General features: G+C 41.6%; 1 protein-coding gene across 2 annotated transcripts in view; it reads left to right on the top strand.

Annotated features, from left to right (window-relative positions):
* PLPP3 (phospholipid phosphatase 3) overlaps positions 1-6,557 on the top strand; it is an 85,404-nt gene extending 78,847 nt beyond the window's left edge. For both annotated transcript variants that reach the window (XM_089515237.1, XM_089515238.1), the window contains one exon: positions 6,076-6,557. In XM_089515237.1, coding sequence (XP_089371363.1) covers positions 6,076-6,201 — 126 coding nt within the window. In that variant the 3' untranslated portion in view covers positions 6,202-6,557. The remainder of the gene's footprint in view (positions 1-6,075) is intronic.
* The last annotated feature ends 11,673 nt before the right edge of the window (positions 6,558-18,230 follow it).

The following is an 18,230-nucleotide window of genomic DNA, read 5'->3' as shown; positions in this document are numbered from 1 at the left end:
TAAGCCTGTGTATAGAACTTTTGCCCTGTTCATAGTGAAAATGTTTCACCATACTTTTTTAGTAAATCGTATCCATCCAGCAGAATGCCCCATTCTTTGTGATACATGACTAATACAACCAAGACCTAAAATAAAAAATAGACTTGGCTTTTGCCTTCTGTGGTTTCACCTACCTTTTGCTCTGCTACAACCCACAATGTTATCACTTGGCGCAATATTTATTCAAAGCAATGTTTTATCTAAGAGTAGACTATGATATTCAAGATTTTGTTTAAACTCTGATGTCATTACCTGCTCCTTATCTTCAACTGCTCAGCAGAAGACATATAGTGTTTCATCTTCAAAGGTCACCAAAGCTGTCTGCACTGTTTCATTGTAACAATCACAGTTGCCCTTTCTCATCTGAAGAAAAAAAAAAGCAACCCAGTACATTTATTCAGGTCCAGCTGATGAAACAGCCTTGTTTGTTTGGAGTTTAGGCAGATTAAGAATTTCTGGAATCAAAAATATTTTAGAAATTTAGACAAGTTTTAGTGGCTACTTCTAATAATTCAGCAGTGAAATATGTGAAGCTAGGAATTTCCAGTTTCCTCCCCTGTTCACCTTAATCTTATGTCAGTTGTTTGCTAAAATGTTCTGCATTTAAAGGAAATCCTTTTAAAAATAACAACAATAATAATGAATTAAAATATGTTGATCAGTTGTAATGGTTGTATAGCACATTCCCAGTTGTCTGCTGCTGAGTTTTCTTTATGGGTGGAGAGCACCTTCCACAGGAAATGGAACAAATCCAAGCAAAAACACTCTATGCATGTACCCCTTTTTTGTGCCAAGCAGCTGAAGCATTAGGAGGGTTTAGCACACTTTCTTAACCTTAGAAGATCATGTTTCATGATTTCTCGAAGTGTTTTTATAACCCTGAGCCTTTGCTAAAGTGAAATACAATTTAAAGGAGAATTAACGGTGCTCCTGCTACCAAATATCTGATTTAAAGCCACACACACAGTGAACTACAGAGCAAAGGCTAAAACAGCCTAGATGACACTCCATCCATAATGTTACTCATTGGGAAAATGTGGGCCAGATTGAACCTAATCCCCCACTTGCTGCTTGCAGTGTGCAATCACTGCTAGTTCCTGCCACAAATTGATTTGTCATGGAGATCTCTGTATAAAACATGGATATAGTTATGATTGAATCCAGCCTTGGAAGTAGAAAGCAAGAATCATAGTAGCAGAATTGTCTTCCAGCCCTCAGCTGCATAAAAGCTATGGAAATGAATGACCAGATGACCAGCAGAAATACAAAATTAGATGAAGATGTAAATATTTACAAATTCTAGAAAGAATCCAGAGAAGACTAACCATGCCTAGATGTACCATCAACAAAAATTGGTGGGGACTTAAGATGTTGTATCCTGTGCCACTTATGGCACACAGAACCCAGACAGGGGTTGTCCCAGTCATTTTCTTCAGTATTTAATGGCTGGGTTAATTAACCTTAATTTGTATTCTAGAGTATTCATAATTACAGGAGTGAAACTGGGGATTTTCAATGGTAAGCAGATATTGCACTTCTTCAGCACAAGCTTCTTAAAACAAGTAGGATAGAAATGGGAGTCACAAATAATATATACAAGTCAACAAAAGGAAGTAGTCAGATGTGGTTATGACTAATTAAATGTGTCATTAGTTTAAATTGAGTGTAAACCAAGATGACTTTCACTGGATTGTGTCTGTCATCCACAGTTCCTTAGTGTATACAAAAAGACATTTTACCCATTCTGTTTCATTCTGTAAAGACTACTGTGTAATGGGCAAAGTAATGAGAGTACCATGATTTTCCAGAACTATACAAAAATCTAGATAGACTGTCCATATATATCTGATGGAGCCCAGTTGGAAATAGTGGTGTTGTACCCCAACACTGAGGAAGAAGGGAAAAGTGTCATTTTAGTTCAGGGACCCTAACATTGCTGCTGAAACAGGGGTTCAAAAGAATCTTAAAATTAAAACAAGTTTTGGCAAGGAGGTAGCTATTTGTTTTTCTTTACAGTCAAGCATTGGTTTTTCTGAGTGGAGTTTTGTTTCTTTGGTAAATTAACTGTATTCTTCAATGCCGATATTTAGATGTCAAACTAACTGATCTGGGAACACAGGAAGACAACTGGAAGGCTGAATGCAAACATCTGCATTCAGTAAAACAAGCAGTCTCTTTTAACAATTGACTACTTTGTGATTTTGCACTCTGAAAATCCTGGTAGTCTGATAGACAGAACAGTAGAGAAGTTAAAACTAGAAACACAACGTATCCCTAAAAATTTTTTACTATCAAAGTGGTATAAAAATTATGATGTAAGCTATAATGCTTATCAAATTTACAGATGATACAAAACTGGGAGGGGTGGCTAACACATTGGAACATAATTCAAAAGGACCTTGATAAACTAGAAAACTGGGCTGAAATTAATAAAATGACATTTAGCAGAGACATATGCAAAATTCTCTATTTAGGACACACACACACACACACACACACACACACAAAACAAATACACAGCTATAGGATGAGGGATATTTGGCTTAGCAGTACTACATGTGAAAAAAGACCTTGGGATTATTGTAGATCATAAATTGAACATGAGCCAGCAGTGTGATGCTGCAGCAAAGAAGGCAACTGGTTATCTTAGCCTGAATTAATAGAAGCATAGTTTCCAAGTCAAGGGAAGTATTAGTCACACTGTATTCTGTGCTAATCAGGCCTCAACTGGCGTACTGCATCCAGTTCAGGGCACCTCATTTTAAGAAGGATAGTGATATATTGGAGCAAGTTCAGAGAAGGGCAGTAAGGGTGATAAGAGATATGGAAAACAAAGCATACTGTATGAGGAGAGGTTGAAGAAGATGGACATGTTCAGCTTGGTGAAGAGAAAACTGGGGGAGACATGATTGCATGTTTTAAATATCTCAAGGGCTGCCACAAAGAGGAGGGCGCAGGCTTGTTCTCTGCTACCATAGAGGGTAGAACTAGGTCTAATGGTTTAAAGTTAAAGGGGGTAAATTTTGATTGAACATTAGAAGGGACTTCTTGACAGTGAAAGTGATTCAGCAATGGAACCAATTGCCTAGAGAGATGGTGGAGTCTCCTTCTGTGGATGTCTTTAAAAAGAGATTGGAGAGCTACCTATTGGAGATGCTCTAATTGGAGATCCTTCATTGAGCAGGGGGTTGGACCTGTTGGCCCATAGGATCCTTGCCAACTTTATGATTCTTTGATAAAGTCTATATTCCTCTTGAGGTGGATGCAGTCACTAGAAGAAAAAGTGAATGTTCCCTCAGTTGCAAAAGAGATTGAAGGAACATGGCATTTGACCACAAGAGGAGCAGTCTCCAGCACATTGGGGTGACAGCTGCCACATCTTAGCATTGGCCATCCAGGGTGGGGTTGTGGGAGTTATAGGTCGAAATAGTGGCGATACAAGATTGCTTACCCTGGTCAACACTCTAGTAAATCTACTGGTTTTGGTAAATCTAGTAGCCTTCTTCAGATAGTGGCCTGGTTTGTTGTTCTTATTATTGTTTTGCACTTTGTTTTCCACTTTGGAGTGTGATACATGAGGCTCCTTCACACTACATAATTATAACATTTTTATTCTACTTTAACTACCATAGCAACATATGGAATCTTGGGATTTGCATTTTGTTGTTGTTAGGTGCCTTCATGTTGTTTCCGATTTAAGGTGATCCTAAGGCAATCCTGTCACAGGGTGTTCTTGGCAAGATTTGTTCAGAGGGATTTGCCTCTGAGGCTGAGAAAGTGTGACTTGCCCAACGTCACCCAGTGGGTTTCCATAGCCAAGCATGGATTCAAACCCTGGTCTTCAGAGTCATAGTCCTACACTCAAACCACTACACTATTCTGGGTTTCATTTGCAATTTAGAGAGAGGAATTTAAATTTTCACCCAGAGAGCTCTAGTGCCTCATCAAACTACCAATCCTAGGATTCCATAGGATGCATGACAGTAAAACTGGCATAATTGGCTGGTGTGAATGGGCCTAAGAACCTTTGTTACCAAGCCTCACCAAGTTGACTTGATGTTACATGACTTGGGCAAAGATTTCTTTTTAAATGAGGAAGTCAAAGTAATGGCAGTTCATCCCTAGCTTGGTAGTGTACCATTTCAGACAGGTGGAAGTTGATGTGATTGAATGGTTCATCTGACATAACCCAGATACAGATTGACTCCTGTCAGTAAGGACAAGATCTCAGACCCCTATGGCCTGCTCTGCTTAATGTGCCCAGGCTGTCAGCACCAAAGTTGGCTGGTGGCTCCATTGTCAGTGCAGTATGATTCCAATCTAGGCAACAGTTTGAACTTTAAATGTAAAAGTCATAGTTCCAAATCTATTTTGAGCAGCTTGGACAGTTCCTTTAAAGTCAGGGGGGAAAGCCAGAACAGATTTACCATCCCACTAACAATTGAAGACACCAGCTGCTGGTGTAAGGAAAAACATGCTTACCTGTTTTGTCCCAGTGCCAGTGCTTGGAATAGAGTTAGTAGAGTACCTGATACTCATCAGAAAAGATGGCCATGCTACCATTACCTTCCACTTATTTGGGAGGTGGGGCTGGATAGCAGTGACCCCTTGCTGCACAGGTTATATTTACTTCTGCATCTCAAAGATATTGTTGCCATCTGTTTAGTAAGGAGAGTTGTGATGTATTGTATTCTACAATCCACACAGTGTATTGATGTCATTGAGCCATTGTAAATTCACAGGGATTAGCTCAACTTGGTGTTACAAGGAATAAAGAATTTAATAGTAATCTAATACACATTTCATTTGGTGTAAATTAAGCATACGAGTGTCCCGTTGTGTGTGTGTGTGTGTGTGTGTGTGTGTGTGTGTGTGTGTGTGTACAGACTGGGTTTAATAGCTGGAATATTTGTATTGTTGTTCCAAACTTCTAGCACTGGATAAGAGGGCTGAATCTTCTCCTGTCTGCAGAGCGTGGGTCTGTCTGACTCTTTTCCTTTCTGGCCTCAGAGTTATATTTTGCACGGGAGAAAGTCCCATCTGTCACAGTGGCTTGATAAGACTTCAGCCTGAGAGAGGATGTCAGAATTTCCTTTTAGGACTTTCTCATTGTGCAGCTACCTTGCTGAATTGTCAAGTGTGGGCCCTGTCATATCCCTGATAGTAGAGACATAATTGGTTTTCAGGGCAGGGGAAAGGGGTTGGGGATATCTCTTCCATGAAGCTGTTCCTCTGAAACTACTGAGCCATCTCATCCTGACTATGCTTTCATTCAGGAAAGTATAGGGTGAAGGGGGTGAAGAGTGGAAAAGTGAGGAAATATCCAGCCATTCTGACTAATAATTGTGGAGAACTGACTCGTAAGGGAAGTTTAATAATAGTACAGTTTAAATTACCAGAGGAAGTGGAGTTCTGTGAACTTGTATGTGGTGTTAACACTTGGTTGGTTATGGTAAGGAAAATGTTTTTTTTTAAATATCTAAACAGCATAGTTCTTTTTTAAAAAAGAAGCAAATTTGATTTAGCCAATATTAGATACTCTCTTCTTTCCAAAAGCATCTTATTCAGTAAACCCTCTCCCCCAATACACACAGAATATATTTGAATTAAAATATTGAAGAAATTCTATGCAATGTGGAAGATGCATCAGAAATCAATAAAGGAAGGCAAGGCAGGGAGACTTTGCATATCAGTAAGAGTTAAATGATGGTCAGCTAGGTTGACTCTAATTATCTCAGAGAGCTTTGGAAAGTTACTTTTTTTGAATGTACAGTTTACTGAATCCTACTGGACATATTGTGTGGGGTTTTAGACATTGTATTCCAAAAAAGCATTTTTTCCAAATTCTGTTTATGGAGTGAATAACCCTCATCAGCTAATCTAGAAGACCTCTAACCCAGTTCAGGAGATTGGGACATCAGAAGTGCTGCACCATCGACTTCATTTCCAAATCAGAGTTCTAGCATTTGTGAAGAAAAATGGGATAGGTATCCCAAACTTTGCATTTATATTGAATGTCTGTAATTTCATTTGCAGGTGTTCTACGTTTCAGACCTTTTCAAGCCAAAAGCAAAGATTTCTCAGCCTCCTCCACCAATCCGGAAGGAGATACTTTCACCTGTGGACATCATTGACCGGAACAACCATCACAACATGGTGTAGACATTTGCAAATGTTTTTAATGTTTTTATTTTATTTTTTATTTTTTGCAAAATGACTGCTGACAGCAACTACCTGCTGCTCTCAATCTCATCTGACAGTAGAATGTAGGGAGAGACTCTTGCCTGACCCATGAGGTCTTACTCTGTGGCCTTTTTATTCTTACAACATTTGCATAAAATAGATGTTGTTCAACTAAGTCAAAGGCAACAAGTCTGAAATGAATCAAAACATGTTGCAAATATTTTATATGTGCAATTGGCTGAGTGTTCATGTTGTAGTGAATACTGAATTGTTCATAGCTTATTGAACACTAAATGGTTATTAGGAAACAGGCCATCTCTGCTTTTTTTTTTTTTTTTAAAAACTGAAGATTTCCAATTCCTGTTAAAAGGGGAGGGTGGGGGAGAGGAATGCTCATCAACTAGATTATAGCACTATCTACAAGAAAATACGCACTGATTCATCAATTATGATCACTTTCTAAGGGGTATCTTCTTATTTTATTGTTTTTTTATGTCTCCATTCCAAACTGTGACTTATGTTTGGTTTAGAAGAAGCACACTAGGAAAACATAGTGGAAAAGTATCCTTTTCTGCTGTAAACCCCCTGAAAAATAATACCTTTCTTTACCTAATAAGGCATAGTTAAAGCCACTTATTAAATTGAAGTCTACTTTCTTCATAATATTCCTGACTGTAAAAGCCTTTTCATCTTTGTTTTCATCTATCCTATTTCTCCTCACAAATTATATGCCATTTTAATGTCTTTATCATGTTTACTACTTTGGAGAGCTGGCTGGAATTGTCAATTGCTCAAGATATCTGGAGCCCCCATATGCCTCCTTATGCAATGTAAACAGTACCGTATAAAAGTTCAGCCTGCATTTAATTTGCTGGTTGGTCTAGAAAAATCTTCCCCCTTGTTTCCATTTACCCACACAATCACAAAAATATTTTCTGAATGGTCACTTAATTGTGGGTTCACAATGTGTTGTCTTCTTTGCAGTCAGTCTTGTTAATGTTTCTTAGCCCCGAAGGCTCTGAGGTTGAGACTCAGAACATCAACCCTTCAGCTGTGAGGCGGACTGCAGGTCAGGACCGTCTTATCCTGATACCCAGTTACAACTCTCTTCTGTTTATCACAGCCTGAAAAAAGGGAATCATTCTTGAATATTCATTAGAACCCAGCCTTCCAACCTGTGGTGTTCCTGATGTGTTGGTTTAAATTCTCATCATGCCTAATCCCCATAACCCCATAAGGCAGATTTGGAATTATGGAAGTTTTAGTTAACACAACTGAAGGGCACTGGTGTAGGGAAGACTATATTGGACAGTAGGCTAAATTCTGCTTTAAACAACATCAGGGCCATGTGAAGAAGGAAAACAAGAGCAAATGTAGTTCTTTCATATGCTTTCAGAGGGAGTTCCAAAAGACATGTTTTTAAATAATTTTAAGAACAGAACTGACAATACTAGCCAAGCAGACTGGCCTTTGCACATCTTGTCATACAAAATCCGTCCTATCATTTCAATTCTAGCAAGCTATGATTTTTTTTATAAATATATAAATATATATATAAATATTATATAAATAATGTATAAAACATTAAAAATTAACTATGTAAAATATTATTTCTGAAACAATTTTAGATATATCCACTATGATTATAAACTGTGTTTTGACCTGTGTTATTTGCATTTTGCTGCTTAAAAAAGCAATGACTTAATTTTTTTATAGTCGACTAAAATATTGTAGTCCTGTGGTAGCAATATTTTAATGAAAATAACAAACTAAAGACAATTGTATAAAAATCATATTAAATTGTCTGTATTTTTGTAATGTTTCTTTTTTTTTGTACAAAGAGGAATATGCAAGACTTTTTGTAGAGTACAAGAATTAAAGTTGGTATTTGCAAAAATATTGCTGTATAAATGTGCTTTATAAATAAATGTTTCATGCACAACTGTGAGCCCATGTTCTCACTTTAAAGGATTGCTGATATGATTTTTTTAAAAACAAAACATTGTGTTTATGCTGTTAACTTTACACTGTGAAAACGTGCCAACTGGATATCAATGATAATCACAGATGAATACATCACAGTCTTCCATATACTTTACTGTGCTTTTAACATATTGCCCAGGTGTCATATCAATTTGCCTATTTGTTCCTTTTGTTTCCAGTGTTCAGTCCAGTACAATATTTCCTTTATGGCTTCAATGGAACTGCATACACACAAGAGTGAAGTAAGTGTCAGGACAGAAAAGAATTTCACTGGAGTCTCACACTTCTTAACACTCATTGAGAGACAAAGCACCCTGTGCCACCAAAAAAAAAAAAAAAGAAGAAAAAATCATGTATGCAAAAATAAAATGCACACAAAGCTGTGTGTAAATTTTAAAAAAGTAAACAGCTAAAAAATGGGGGTCAGGATCCTGTTGGGGAGAGACAAATGCATAGGTACCATAGTTATGGTCCTACACAGTGAATCCCCTCTTGATTCCCCCCCCCCTATTCCCCACATACTAGGCATCAACCATTGCAATCAATGTGATCTGTTCTCCGATTGATCAGTAAACAGCTAAATAACATTCCCACCCCTTCCTGAAGTACAGAGAGAAGAGCAGGTTGCTTGTTGCAATTCCCCTCATGTCAGAGATCAGTCACACAAAGCAGAGTTGGACCACCATTCCATTCAACAGGAATGGACCCCAACAACTGCAACGGCTACTTTGCAGTAAGTGAAGATTGAGGGAGTTTCACAAACAAGGGGCTAGGTAGAGGTCATGAATGCAAAACAGTCAGGAGTGTATAATTCCAGGATACACATTCATAACTATCCAACAGAATTCCAGCCATATACTGTTGAATAATGTGCACAAATACATTTGTGTCAATGGGCAAAATGTGTACTGTATTCCTGACAGTACAAACTGTTTAACAATAGAATAGCCTTCCCTAGAAGAAAGGACTGCCTTCATTTCAGGTTTTTAAACAGGTTAAATGGCTGCTTCTCAAGGGTGCTTCACTAAAAGGTTCTTGTGTGGGCAGGGATTTGGACAGGATGGCCCTTGTGATTCTGATTCCATGATCCTCATGTGGAGAAGGTAAAAAATAAAACAAAAGGTTGTGAGATCCAGTTCAGTGTATGTGAAGCATAAAGTATTGCCAACATACTTAGGCAGTGGAGACAGAGGCTCTTCTGGTGGCTGTTTTTGGTTATGAGGCAGAACTGTGCCTGCAGGCCAGATAGGACTCTAAACCAGCCCATTATGCTGCAGATGAATGGAGAAGTGCCTGCAAAGCAGCACTGGAAATCACTTAAAATTAAAAAGAAAAGTAGAACCATTGGCATAACCTGTAGTCTACGCAAATATAATGCCTCCAACACTATGGCATTACTTTTCTAAGGTGATAGGATTGTGTGCTTCTATAAATCAAGAGTTGACAGTGGCACTACTGCTGGTAGGGTCTCCCATGTCACACAGGCTTTTACTGAGGAGCTAGATTAAATGTGACAGACAGCTACTGGGCGGCAGCAGTAGCGTGAAGTGACACTGGTGGAGGATCTCAGAGACAATGACAGCAGCACCATGAGTAACACCTATTACTGCATGGGAAAAGAAAGTGGTAAATCAGTTTTGAATGTTTTTTATCATGAAAATCCTGATGAGACAGTCCAAAGAGAAACAAGGAATAGTGCAGAAGATGAGACTTCCAGGTTGGAAGGCACTTGACCTGCTCCTAGAAAGAGCAGATGACAAGCAGGAGTAACGCTGCTGAAAGGACATACAGCTGCTGACATGCTCAGAAGTGAAAACAAAGTCCAAAGCTGTAAAACCCATACAGGTTGATAGACATATGCCCTGTGCACACTGGCAGTTTGGACCAATTTGGGGGTGGAGTCAGGGCCTAGCGTGCCAAACCGCACAGCACATGGCATCACGGTGCTCCTCTGGCTCTGCGATCACACAATGCAGTGCCAAAGGAGTGTCATAGAGCTGCAAACGCTGCCACTACTGTGCCCTTTCCAGGCCCTGGAAAGGCCAGATCGGGGCCACGGATAAGGAAGCCACAACCCTTAGTTTGCAAGACCTGAGCAGGGCTAATGATAACAAGGTGATTTGGAGGCAAGCTCACCATCTTCACTCACAAGGTTGTCATATAACAAATCCCACCACCAAGAGCCTTTGAGAGGGCAGTGTTATTGCCCAAAATAGATTGTAATTCTGTGATTATGATACAACATAAATGGGGAGGCGGATACAAGATGTTGCCACAAACCAAGATTCCAACTCTGTCTATACATCTGTTTAGGATGTGTGGTCACAGGACCTAATCAGATATTCCACACTATTAAAGGCACTTTCACTTGCGCATCCTCTAATGTAATATATGCCAGCCCTTCAGTACTCTACATTGGGCAAAGTAAGCCAGTCTCTGCATAAGAGGGTAAATGAACATAAATCAGGTATTAGGAATGGCAATACACAAAGACCTATTGCAGAGCACTTCAGTCTTCCTTGGCATTTCATCTCTAACCTCAGGACAGGGGTCCTTTCACAAAAAAACTATAAAGAAATATGGGAAAGAAAAACAGCTAAATAAGAATATATCTACAAACTCCAATCATCTACAGTTTTCCGATCCATGGCTCTCCTCACCTCTGTCTCCTTTACCATGCACCTTCCCGGTCCCGATCCACGCTTCTCCTCGAAGTGCCATTGGTTTTAATGATGTGCTGTGCATGTGGCCATGACAGGGTATTTGTGTACACACGCCACCATTAGGGTAATAATAATAATAATAAAGCTTTATTTATATACCGCCCTTCTAGAAAATCAGGGCGGTGTACAACGTAATAAACAATACAATACAATAATACAATACAAATACAAATACATTCAATTAAAAGCATCAATAAAACAATTCCAGCCAGCTTGCATTGCTGACGAGAAGAGGAGGGGGGGGGTATTTGGGGCTCACATTAGGGGTATGCCTGCTTGAACAAAAAGGTCTTCACCCCTTTTTTAAACTGGGCCAGGGAGGTGGCCAAGCGGAGCTCAACGGGTAAAGAGTTCCAGAGGTTGGGGGCCGAGGTGGTAAAGGCCCTCCTAGAGGTGGAAGCTAATCTGACCACTGGAACCCTTAGCAATTGTTGCCCAGATGTTCTGAGTGTGTGGGGCGGATTGTATGGAGAGAGGCGGTCCTCTAGGTACCCTGGACCCAAGCCATTTAGGGCTTTATAGGTAATAACCAACACCTTGTATTGCGCCCGGAAGCGAATGGGCAGCCAGTGCAGATCTTTAAGCACTGGTGTTATATGACTGGCCCTGGACGGGCCAGTGACCAGTCGGGCTGCCATATTCTGCACTAGTTGCAGCTTCCGGGTATGGTACAAGGGTTGCCCCATGTAGAGCGCGTTGCAGAAATCCAAGCGAGAGGTTACCAGAGCGTGTACTACAGTTTCAAGGTCCCTCTGGCCCAGGTAGGGACGCAGCTGGCGTATCAGCCGAAGCTGATAACAGGTGCTCCTGACCGTCGCATCCACCTGAGATGTAAGGTGGAGGGATGAGTCAAGGAGCACCCCCAGACTGCGTACTGAGTCCTTCCCCAGAAATGGCAGTAGTGAAACTGGCCGATAATTATTATGCATCAGGGGGTCAAGGGAGGGCTTTTTAAGCAAAGGTTTTACTGTGGCCAATTTTAAGCTTGCTGGAAATTGCCCATCCCTCAAGGATGTATTAATGATCCGGTGTAACAATGAAGTTACCACCAGTCCCCCCTGAGCCGCTAGCCATGAGGGACAGGGATCGAGAGAGCAAGTTGTCTTCTAAGGATCTTGTCCACATCATTGGTACTAACAGACTCAAACTGATCCAGTTTAATAAAGTCCACGGAGGCTCTGGATACCTCTTCTCTAGGTTCTGCTCTAATACTGGCATTAAGACCTTCGCTTATCCGAGAGGTTTTATCCGCGAAGAAGTTGTTAAATTGGTCACAGCAGGCCTTAGAAGGTTCAAGGATCTGGTTCAGGGCAGGGGGGAGCTGAGTTAGCTCCCTCACAACCCTGAACAACACTGCTGGATGCAACTCCGTGGACGCGACACGAGCACCATAGAACGAATTCTTAGCTGCTTGTATCGCCTCTCCGTAGTCCTCCAAAAGACGGTCTAGGAGAGCCTTGCCGGCTAAGCGCAGGTGTTTCCGCCAGACGTGCTCTAGCTGTCGCAGCACCCGCTTTCTTGCCCGGAGGTCTTCCGTATACCAGGGCTTCCTTTTGGAAGCAGGCCTGAGAGGGCGCTTGGGAGTGATACTGTGTATAGCCCTGGAAAGATCAGTATCCCAGATCTTTGTCAGGGCAACAACAGAGTCGCCATCATTTCCAACCATGTGCCCTTCTAGGGCTTCCTGGAACCTTTTGGGTTCCATCAGCCTTCGAGGGTGGACCATTCTAATAGGTCCGCCACCCCCGGGAGGGATCTGGGTAGAAGCCTTGATTTTCGCCTCCACCAGGAAATGATCCGTCCATGACAGGGCAGAAATATTAGTTATTTCCGCCCATGGATTTTCCATATCCGTACAAAAGACCAGATCGAGTGTATTACCCGCAAAATGCGTCGGACCCGAGACCAATTGAGACAGGCCCATGGCCGTCATGGTATCCATGAATTCCCAAGCCGCACCAGATGGAACATAGTTGGCCGCGAAGGGGATGTTGAAGTCACCCAGGACAAGTAGCCTGTATGTCTCCAGCATCAACTCCGAGACCAACTGTGTCAGCTCGTAATTCAATCAGAGCCATCCGCGGATGCTCATATCAACAGATGGCAAGCCCACACTTGGGCAGTGTGCATTATGACACTGGTTAATACCCCATTCTCATGAGGATGTTCTTAGCTAGTTTGTCATGTCTCCTTTCAGGTTCCCAGCCTGCACACACCACACCACAAAATTCCCTCCACCATTCATATAATCATCCACCCACACTGGCCTTTGGCAACATTTTTCCTCCTGCCTTTGTCCCTCAATGATCACAGTTGAAACTGAACTTGTCACCTCATCACCATAACCACAAGCTTTGCATTTCTATGGCTATTCATACAGTCTGATGATAAAGGTCCTTCCTGGGCACCAAGTCACTCCAGGCATCTGAGGAAGTAGACAAAGCCTACAAAAGCTTGTGCTACAACTTCTTTCACATAGTCTCAAAGGTGCTACAAAATCCCTTTGCATACAAAGAACAAATCACAGAACCTTAGTATTTCTAGAGTCAGTTGAAGATCTCTTAACCATATTCAAACACTAAGAAAGTGAGAGTTAAAAGTACTAAGAAGTCAAGAGTTAAAACTTGGCATCTAAGGAAGATTAATACACAAAAAACAGGTTTCAGGTTCATGATTTCCTGTTGTATAGCATGTGGAAACCCATGGGATGGTCTCCATCAAATTTGTGGTTTGTTTTTATTTGTCATCAAGTTGGCTCCAACTTATGCCTACCCTATTAATGACAGGCCTCCATGAGCTGTATTCATCAACAGTCCTGCTAAATCTTGTTAGTACTTCACAGAAGAAGGCAGTGGTAAACCACTCCCAAATGCCTTATACTTTGAAAACCCTATGATGATGAGATGATCCATCAAAAAGACCAATCTGAATTTGATACACAGATAGCTTTTAAGAGAAAATAACAAAATTGTTTGGAAAGTTTTAAAGATAGTGTTCAACAACTGACATGGAGGAAGCTTGATTTAATATGTAAAACCAAGTTTCTGCTTGGAGCTGCATTAAAATTGTAATGGGAAAATGGCAACTAATTTAATCAAAGTCTGAAATAAGAGTGATTACAAAAACAGTTTTCTTGGGGCTAACTTTATTATTCCCTTTACTTCAACTTCTTCAAAACATTAATATAAATGTTTCTAACATGACCTACAAAGGCTGGCACACAGTAGTGCTACCCTGGATTTTAAAGAACCACCAATCCCCCTCTCAATTTTTTTCCATCTGTAAAGATGGGGAAAATGACACACAGTTGGAAACACAAGTGGCAAACAGCTCCACATAAATTTAAATAATTGTTTCAAAATGTGCAGTTTTCCAGAAATGACAGTGCCTTGAAGAAGTATTCACAGACACATATACTTTTCCACATTTTGTTATGTTACAACCTAGAATTGAAATGGATCTAATTGCCATTGTTAGCACATGATGTATGCAAGATATTCAAGACTATGAAAGTGAAAAATACTTTGATTGGGGCACAAAAGTTAAATACTAACAAACTGGCATTTCTTGCAATACACCCAACAAACTTACCTGCAATACACCCAACAAACTTTGATAAAACCCATAGCTTTCAGAAGTCCAGTAAGCAGTAAGGGGTAAGGGGCTGCATAAGGTATTAGTAAAACTCAGGGGCTGTGCAGATCTCCCCCAAGGGATGGACTGCAGCTGCCTGCATTTTCTCTAGATCAGGGCCACGGCAACCCTATGCCGTGGCCCCAATCTGGCCTTTCCAGAGAGTGAAAAGGAGCTGCAAAAAGCAGCCCTTTTTGTGCCCTGGAAAAGGTGTGATAGCTGTGGTGCCATGGCTTCATGGCAATCCTTTGGGGCTTTATCATGAAAATGCAGCACCTGAGGAGCGCCGTGAAGCCATATGCAGTGAGGTGCAGTGTGCGGTGTCATGCCAACCTGGGGACAGAGCCGGGGTGTGCATGATATGGACACTATGCCCTGATTCCATTTCCAATCCAGCCTTTAAGGCCGGTCTGCACAAGGCCTAAGAGTACTTTAAAAAGACATTTGCAACACTTTATGTGAATTAGCTATGCACAGAAAATAAAGAATAAAAACTTTCCATTGAGCTACCTCAAGTAACAAATAATAAAAAAATAAAACTTATTTTTATCCCACTTTTCTATGACGAGACAAAGTGGCTCACAACACTTTAAATTTCCACATTCAATATTATGTCTCAACCCCGCCTAAAAACAGGATTAAACATGATAAATTAAAATTGGAGATTAAAATATCTGTTAATAACATAATAAGAATATAATGAGGACAGAGTGGGCTAATATATGATGTGAGGATGATCATTCTGGGGCCGGACACTTTTATTCAGAAAAGGCTTGCTGGAAGAGATCTGTCTTGACAGCTTTTTTAAAGCTGTCTAAGTTGGCAATTTGACAAATCTTGTCCAGCAAGCCGTTCCATAGTTTGGGAGCAATTGCAGAGAAGGCCCCCTGGGAGGTAGCAGTTAGTCTGTTTTTTAAAGGCTGCAATAGATTCCTCCCAGAGGACCTGAGAGTGTGGGGCAGATTATATGGGAGTACGCGATCCCTCAAATAGGTTGGACCAAAGCCATGTAGGGCTATAAAGGTTATAACCAACACTTTGTACTGTGTCCAGAAACTAATAGGCAGCCAATGAAGAGATTTTAGTACAGGTGTTATTCGGTCACTCCTAGTTTTTCCGGTGAACAGCCTAGCTGCCATATTTTGCACTAGTTGAAGTTTCCGGACTAGGCACAAAGGTAGCCCCATGTACAGCACATTAAAGAAACTGAGTCATGAAGTTACCAGTGCATGTACTACAGTTTCTAGGTCCTTTACTTCCAGGAACGGGTGCAGCTGGTGTATCAGCCAGAGCTGATAACAGGCGCTCCTGATCATCGCATTCACTTGGATCGTCATGTGAAGCAACAGATCAAGGAGCGTCCCCAGACTGCGAACACAGTCCTTTGTGGAGAGTATGAACCCATCCAGGACTGGAGGTTGCAACCCTATACCTTTCGATACCATAGACCATGGTATCCTTCTGGAGCGCCTGGCAGAGTTGGGAATCGGGGGCACTGTGCTCCAGTGGTTCCGATCCTACCTCTCCGGGAGGTTCCAGATGGTGCAGCTGGGGGACATGTGCTCCGACAACAGGGCCCTGACATCTGGAGTCCCTCAAGAAGCCATTTTGTCCCCCATGCTTTTTAACATTTACATGAAACTGCTGGGAGAGATCATCCGGAGGCATGGGGCGCGGGGTTATCAGTACGCTGATGACACCCAAATAGTTTTCTCTATGTCTCCGACTGATTCAGTGACCAAGGATGGCATCTCTCCTCTTGTTGTCTGTCTGGAGTTGGTAATGGGCTGGATGAGGGAAAACAGACTCAGCCTGAATCCAGAGAAAACGGAAGTGCTCGTGATAGGTTCTCCTGGCCCAGGGATGGCGGTATTTCCACCTGTCCTGAATGGGATCACGCTTCCTGTGAAGGACTTGGTACGCAGTCTGGGGGTGCTTCTTGATTTGTCGCTCCACCTTACTTCACAGGTGGATGCGACGGTCAGGAGCACATGTTATCAGCTTCGGCTGATATGCCAGCTGCGTCCCTACCTGAGCCGGGGGGACCTTGAAACAGTAGTACATGCTCTGGTAACCTCTCGTTTGGATTTCTGCAATGCGCTTTACATGGGGCAACCCTTGTACCATACCCGGAAGCTGCAACTGGTGCAGAATATGGCGGCTAGACTGGTCACTAATACATCTAGGACCAGTCACATAACACCAGTCTTAAAAGACCTTCATTGGCTGCCCATTCACTTCCGGGCACAATACAAGGTGTTGGTTATTACCTATAAAGCCCTAAATGGCTTGGGCCCAGGGTACTTGGAGGACCGCCTCTCTCGATATAATCCGCCCCGCACATTCAGATCAGCCGGGAAGCAAATGCTAAGAGTTCCGGAGGCTAGATTGGCTACCCCCACCAGGAGGGCCTTTTCTATTTCGGCCCCCAAGCTCTGGAACTCGCTCCCCGGCTAGCTCCGCTCGGCCATCTCCTTAGACCAATTTAAGAAGGGGCTGAAAACACACTTTTTCGAGCAGGCATACCCCTGACTTCTGTATGCTCTCCCTCCCCTCCTGACAGCACTGTTGAGCTGGCATGAGATATGGTTTTGTTATTTGTATATGGGGGGATTTTTAATATATTCATGTTTTAATATTTATATTGTATGTTATATATGCTGTTAAACCGCTTTGATCAATGGAAAAGTGGTATATAAATAAACATTTATTATTATTATTATTATTATTATTATTATTATTATTATTATACCTGGTTTGGGGGCCTCTACTGTAAGTATCTCTGTTTTGTCTGGATTCAGCTTGAGTTTGTGTTTCCTCATCCAGCCCATTACCACCTCAAGACACTGATTGAGGGAAGAAATGCCATCTGTCATCATAGCTGCTGACCGAGACATGGAAAAATATATTTGGGTGTCATCAGCGTACTGATAACACCCCACCCCCGTCTGAGAATGGTTTCTCCCAGAGGCTTCATATAAATATTGAATAGCATTAGGGATAGTATGGTCCCTTGAGGGACACCACATTTAAGCTCCATTTTCAAGGAGCGACTGTCCCTGAGCATCACCCTCTAGAATCTACCTGAGAGGAAGGACCAGAACCACTGGAGTGCAGTGCCACCAATTCCTAACTCTCCCAGGCATTCCAAGAGGATGTCATGGTCCACTGTATTCAAGGCCGCTGAGAGGTCTAGAAGCATCAACAGGGTCACGCTTCCTCTGTCGATGCCTAGACGAAGGTCGTCAGCCAGAGCAATCATGGCAGTCTCCACCCCATATCCTGTCCTCTGTGGCATGGTGATGGTTTTGGAAAACTTGGATTGAACAGATTCACAATAGTAATTAATAATATGAGGGCTGGCTCAAAACAGAAAGTTTGTGTCTGTGTCTGTGTGTGTAACTACAGCAGAACTGAACAGTGTGGAAATTCCATTTTCCTATTTTGATTTTGGGCATAAAGCGATAACATGTTAAAGTGGGATTCAGGAAAGTAACAACTATTCAATACTATGCTGAGACTTCCACATGAAGCTCATGCTTTGAAATTAGAAATGTTTGCTGTGCCTAAAACAGGTTGTGTAGTAAGATCTTGGAGTTTTGTCTTTTGATAAGAAATGATAAAAGATGTACTTCCAGCACATTACCTGTTCACTATATGTTGCATCCT

Source organism: Sceloporus occidentalis, unplaced genomic scaffold, assembly GCF_023333645.1.
Source record: "Sceloporus occidentalis isolate IW3139 unplaced genomic scaffold, rSceOcc1.0.p SCAF_3, whole genome shotgun sequence".
Classification (NCBI taxonomy): Eukaryota; Metazoa; Chordata; class Lepidosauria; order Squamata; family Phrynosomatidae; genus Sceloporus; species Sceloporus occidentalis.
Note: the sequence above shows the minus strand (reverse complement) of the source record. Positions and strands in the feature narration are given on the sequence as shown.